At 38.8% G+C, this 5,486-nt stretch overlaps 1 protein-coding gene across 1 annotated transcript in view; it reads right to left on the bottom strand.

The window, feature by feature from the left end:
* The window catches only part of CENPK (centromere protein K), a 28,127-nt gene that overhangs the window by 11,490 nt on the left and 11,151 nt on the right, over positions 1–5,486 (bottom strand). Inside the window, exons 6-8 of the mRNA XM_008643552.2 lie at positions 2,674–2,756; positions 2,464–2,562; positions 2,049–2,190 (exon numbers count right to left, since the gene is read on the bottom strand). Of these exons, the coding sequence (XP_008641774.1) occupies positions 2,049–2,190; positions 2,464–2,562; positions 2,674–2,756 (324 nt within the window). The remainder of the gene's footprint in view (positions 1–2,048; positions 2,191–2,463; positions 2,563–2,673; positions 2,757–5,486) is intronic.

The raw sequence follows: 5,486 nt of genomic DNA, 5'->3' as shown, positions 1-5,486 counted from the left end.
GAAGAATATAGCCACGGCCACATGCCACCCGAACCAGGGTAAACTAGACCACATAGTGCTGCCTAACAAGGTTCCTATATCTGGCACACAAAATAAAGTTATCCAGGAACTGTTATTCCTTTTTCACCTCTCTCTCTTAATGCCCTCAGGCCTCACGTTGGGCTTTTGGGATCCCGGCGTTGTTTCCAGCAGGAAGAAAGAACGGCCAAAAAGAAAGAAGCAGCAGCTCCTTTCTCTGCAGCTTCTCTCTCCGGACGCTCAGAGCGAACTGACCCCACACCCAGGTGTAGACAAAGGAGTAGCCAGGCCCGCCCCACTCCCCTTTTTGTCTTTCTTAAGTACAGCTATTTGTCCCCTAGCAACATGCATATGGGAGAAAATTCCTTTAACAGGAAAAAACTAAGACTAAACTAAAACCCCAACAAGATATAGAAAAGCTATGAGTTCACAAAGCATGAAAAGAAAGAAAAAAACTGGTCAGAAAACAAACTGTGTTTAAGAGTTCAGGAAATGCATAAATAAAATTTAGGCTAAGGGAAGATAAAACCTTGTGTTGAAATTAATCAGTCTTTTTTTGTTTAAGTGATTGGCGACAGCCAACATGGCTTCATTAAAGACCAACTGCACCCAACAAATTTAGTGGCCTTCTTCAACAGAGTTACAGTGTTTGTGGAAAAGGGAAACTGATATCATCTACTCGGACTTGTGCAAAGCATTTGACACTGTCCCACATGAGATCCTCGTTTCTAAACTGGAGAGACTGAGAGCAAAATGTCATATTTACTAACAGCAGGAAACAAACGCATGGGTATGCAGAAAAAACTAAGATTCAACAAAATAAGATGTTTAAATACTTTGAAAATGGACATCATGTCTTGACATCTCCATTTGATCTTGACATCTCTTTGGTGATGGGTATGAGCTAGTAGTTTTGTTTATAATATTGTTTCTTAGCACGTTGCAAAAAAGATGAATCCAAGTGAAAACAAACATAGAAAATGGGTATTACTACGATACACTAGGGAATTGAAAAATACTATCTTACAGGAGAACAAAAAGGCACTGCTAGTTCAATTAGCAAAACAAAGAAAGAGGGTATGAGATTGCTGCCTATAAATATATCAAGGCCAATAAACACAAGAAAGAAACTGAGCTATTCTAAGGAAAATTCTGGTGTAAGAATACCAGTGGATCTGTGTTAGACATGGATAAATTTAGACTGGAAGCTATGAGACAGTTTCTAACCATAGTACTGACGTACTAGAAGAAAAGACACAGTAGAAACAGTAGTAGAAAAAATTATTTGTTCTAAAATGGAGCTCAACAATAATATTGAAGAAATTATATTATGTAGTTATCTGAGATAACAGGGAACTGGATTAAAGAAATCGTTTCTACTTCTGTAATGTTAAGTGTGCCTGAAATCAAAATCAAGCTCTGCCTTTTTTCATAGCTTTTTTGTATCTATCAAATAGTAATGGTAATAGTTTTATTTTTACTGCACACTTTGAATTTATTATGCAAAATACTCCCTGCCTGCCTATTTTCCCTGAAGTTTTAAGATAATTTTTGACCCAGTTTTCCTGAACAAAATCTGATGGTTAACATTCCAAACTACGCTATAATTATAAACACTTTTCCTTATTGTTCCAAAAACATTTTTAGACAATTAAAATTTGCTTGCCAAGGAAAATAGGAATCTACTTGCCCAGTCAAGTAAAAAAGAAAATTAGTCAATTTGGACTGAACCCCACACCATTTCCAAATTTGGCATAGCTTGCAGTTCAGTAAGAAATACAATACATTGCTATGCATCTCATTGGGTAAAGGATATATGCATTAAGGAAAGAAAATACCCAGCTGGAAACAGCCTTAAATAATATAAAACAACCTAAAAACCAGAAGTGAAACCTAGAGGATCAACTGTAAGAACTATGCTTATTTCAAAATACAACTGCAGATTCAATGGTAGTGACTTTAAACAGATATTGCATCTAATTAAACATAAATTGAACATTTCAAATTTAATAAGTAAAGAAAAGCCTTACCTTGTTCTTAGTATTTTCACCTGTCTCTGGACAGGGAAAATGTTCATCCAGGAATTCACCCAAAGCACTCAAAAGTTCTTTCTTATAGGTCTTTAATGTCATTATTTTATTTTTCAGTTCATCAAATCCTCTGACTTTCAAACTAATAGTAAAAACATAGCAATAGAACATGGGATCAAATGAAGTAATTAAAAAGTCCTCTATATGTAAAAAAAATCCCCACTTATTATCTCTTATTATAAATTCAACATTTTTAATCACAGGATATAGCAGCATTACTTCCATGTTTCAAATATAGACTACTGAGCAATTATTTGATCTATTAAACAAAACAAGGAATACATATTAAGAGTTTTGTTGCTCATTTGCTCAATATTTAAATCCTTCAATTTATAACTCAAAAATGTAGAAATACCTTTCTGTGGAAGATTGTTCAACTTGGGTATTTTTCTCTTCTTCAGCTTTATTAAGAGTATCTAGCACCTGTTCCTGTTCCTCACACCACTGCTGTTCTCTTTGAAACATGAAAAGTAGGAAATGGCACAAAAGATAAATAGTTTCCCTGGACAGTCAAAAAAAATTGAAAAAAGCTTACAGCATTCCTAAATCCAAATTATTGTATTACCTTTCCAGATCTTCTTCCAGCTTTTTATTCTTTAACTGAACTGTTAACAGCACCATTTCAAGATCACTTTTTATTTTCTGCAACTATAAAAAAAGAGAAATTAAACTACTTTTTGCAGGTAGCCCAGTATTTGCTCTATGTAAGGCTACATCTGTAAATCTGATAAAGAGGGACAAAATCATCTGCAATTTCTTAATAAACATTAAAATCCAGTTTAAAATGCAGGAGCTATTCAAAATGTCACTGTAACCAGTTGCTCATTAGTGTCTTCTTGAAGCTTACAGAGCTTGAAGCAGATTGTGGAGCACACATATGAACTGCTCAGCTGATGAACAACTGATGAGAAAACGTCTACAGCACCAGGGCTCTATTTTCTAAATTACTGCAGCTGCTGGCAAGAAGGAATCCTTACTAACTGTACCAACATAAAATGTGTAGAAAATGAAGATGCTGCAAAGGAAGACAAACTGCATCCATGAACTACATGATCATCAGTGCTAAGGACATATCTGGGACAGGAAATACGTACAAATTAAACTACTGTAGTCATAAGCTATAGGCATTGCTGAATCTAGGGAACAGTGGACTCTCAGTGGGCTGGGTCTTTCATTACAGAATCACAGAATGGGTAAGGCTGTGTTGAGGAACACATTGAGCAGGTAGCTCAGGGTGCAGCTGCAGTGGGAGCTGCAGGTTGAGCTCTGGCAAGAGCCCCTGGAAAGAGGCCATGAACTGCCTACTCTTTGCAGAACAAGGGGCCCGGGGACCTGTGGCCCTGCCAGGTGAGGGGACACTGAGACATGGTTGATGACACCTGGACTTTTCCATGTTTACACTGTGAGGGTATAAAAGCCTTTTGGGTTTGAGGGTATAAAATTCCTTTGTTCTGGGTCCCTCCTCAGAGGCATCCAGCTCAAGCTGTTATTTTGTTATTATGCCATAATTAAATTATTTTAAGGATCAGGATGTGTGAGCCTAAGGGAAGAAGGAGACCTGGAGTTGAGCTGGTAAGGAAACCTGATCCAACTGTGTGAGTGTGGGGTGTGTATCTGCAAATGGGCTTAGTGCCTGACACAGTGGCTCCTGGATTGTTGGACAGGGAAATTTCCTCAACCATTGTGTGGGACCACTGTGGGTCATCTGGTCCAACCTCCCTACTCAAGCAGGGTCACCCAAGAGCGCAGGGCACAGGTTGCATCCAGACAGTTCTTGAGAAACTCCACTGAGGGAAACTCCACAACCTCTCTGGGCAACCTGTTCCAGTGCACAGTGAAGAAGCTCTTCCTGATGTTCTTGTGCATCCCATTGACTCTTGTCCTATTGCTTGGCATCACCAAGAAGAGCTTGGATCTATCCTCTTCAGATACTCATTTCAGTTGATGAGGCCCCTGTTAGAGCACTATGTTCTTCTACATAATAAAGTTTCTAACAGTTTCCGCTTTTTCTATTATAAGCCTATGACTTGGACGTATTTTTTCTGCTTCCATACAAAATAGGAGCACTTGAGAATTTAGCTCAAAGAAATAAAAATTCTGAAAATATGCTACAGAAGCAAATATGCTCCATATATACAACATCTGAAAAAAACTGGAATCCTCAAACATCAGACCAACATGCCATATCTATACAGGCAAATCAAAGTGTGTAATCTAACAACTTTTTGATAGTGACTCTTAACAGCAGTTGAGTTTGCTGTTGTGAGTGATACTAGAAAGCATTACACATAGGAATATTCTCAAGTCACATAGCATTCCTGTGTCCCATCAATATAGTGTAATGTTACCTACAAGACATTCTTGATTTGCTCTTTCTTCCAATGGAGGAATTCAACAAACTACTTGAAGTTATTGCCACAGAACTCAATGTCTAAGATAACTGACTTTTCCCTGTAGCACATATTACATAATTTTTTATTACGAAATGCAATATATTATAACTTCTTGTTAAAAAAAATACACACGAGTATCTTAAAGGCAGGTGTCAGAGGATAGGGTCAGGCTCTTCTCAGTGGTGCCAACTGATAGGACAAGGGGCAACAGGCACAAACTAAAATACAGGAAGTTCCGTCTGAAAATTAGGAAAAACTGTTTTACTGGAGGGTGACTGAGCACTGTAACAAGCTGCCCAGAGAGGCTGTGGAGTCTCCTTCTTAGAAGATATTCAAAAGCCACCTCGACACAATCCTGTGAGGCACTCAGGGACAGGGTTTGGATTTGGATGGTTGGACTTGAGGATCTTAGAGGTCTTTTCCAACCTAAACTATTCTATGATTTTGTCTCCAGAGGTCCGTTCCAACTCCAGACATTCTGTGACAGAGTCCACTTAGCAATTAAAATTCAGCCATGGATCATCTTGAAACAATTCTGAGTGGATCTTCTTGCCCAAGCACTTGTGCAATGTTAAATGAAGGTAATCTTGAAAAGTACAGTGTGTAGGCTTCAGCCCTGGAAATGGGCCCTGTTGCATGATGTTAAAGATGATGGCTAAATCTTTGCAAGGCATGGTAATCACTCTCCTTGGCACGAGACTTCTGTCTCCTGGTGGCACCCAGAACAATGGGACTCCAATCCTGAGTGAGGCCTTGGAGCATTAATGTAGCAGGGATGTTGATTATCACACCATTTTTGTTGCGTGCAGATGAGTTTGTGGAGCTACTGTGATTAGATGGTGTGTTGGGTTGACCCTGAGTTGATGGACAGTCTTTAAGACCAATTACGCTTCTCACAATTTACATATTTAAACCGCACAGAAAGGCGGGATTTCCCTTTGGTCGGAGCTCGCCTGCTGGAAGGTGGGGGGCTCCGAGCCTCCCG

The sequence above is a fragment of the Corvus brachyrhynchos genome, unplaced genomic scaffold, assembly GCF_000691975.1.
Source record: "Corvus brachyrhynchos isolate BGI_N302 unplaced genomic scaffold, ASM69197v1 scaffold131, whole genome shotgun sequence".
NCBI classification, from domain to species: Eukaryota; Metazoa; Chordata; class Aves; order Passeriformes; family Corvidae; genus Corvus; species Corvus brachyrhynchos.
Note: the sequence above shows the minus strand (reverse complement) of the source record. Positions and strands in the feature narration are given on the sequence as shown.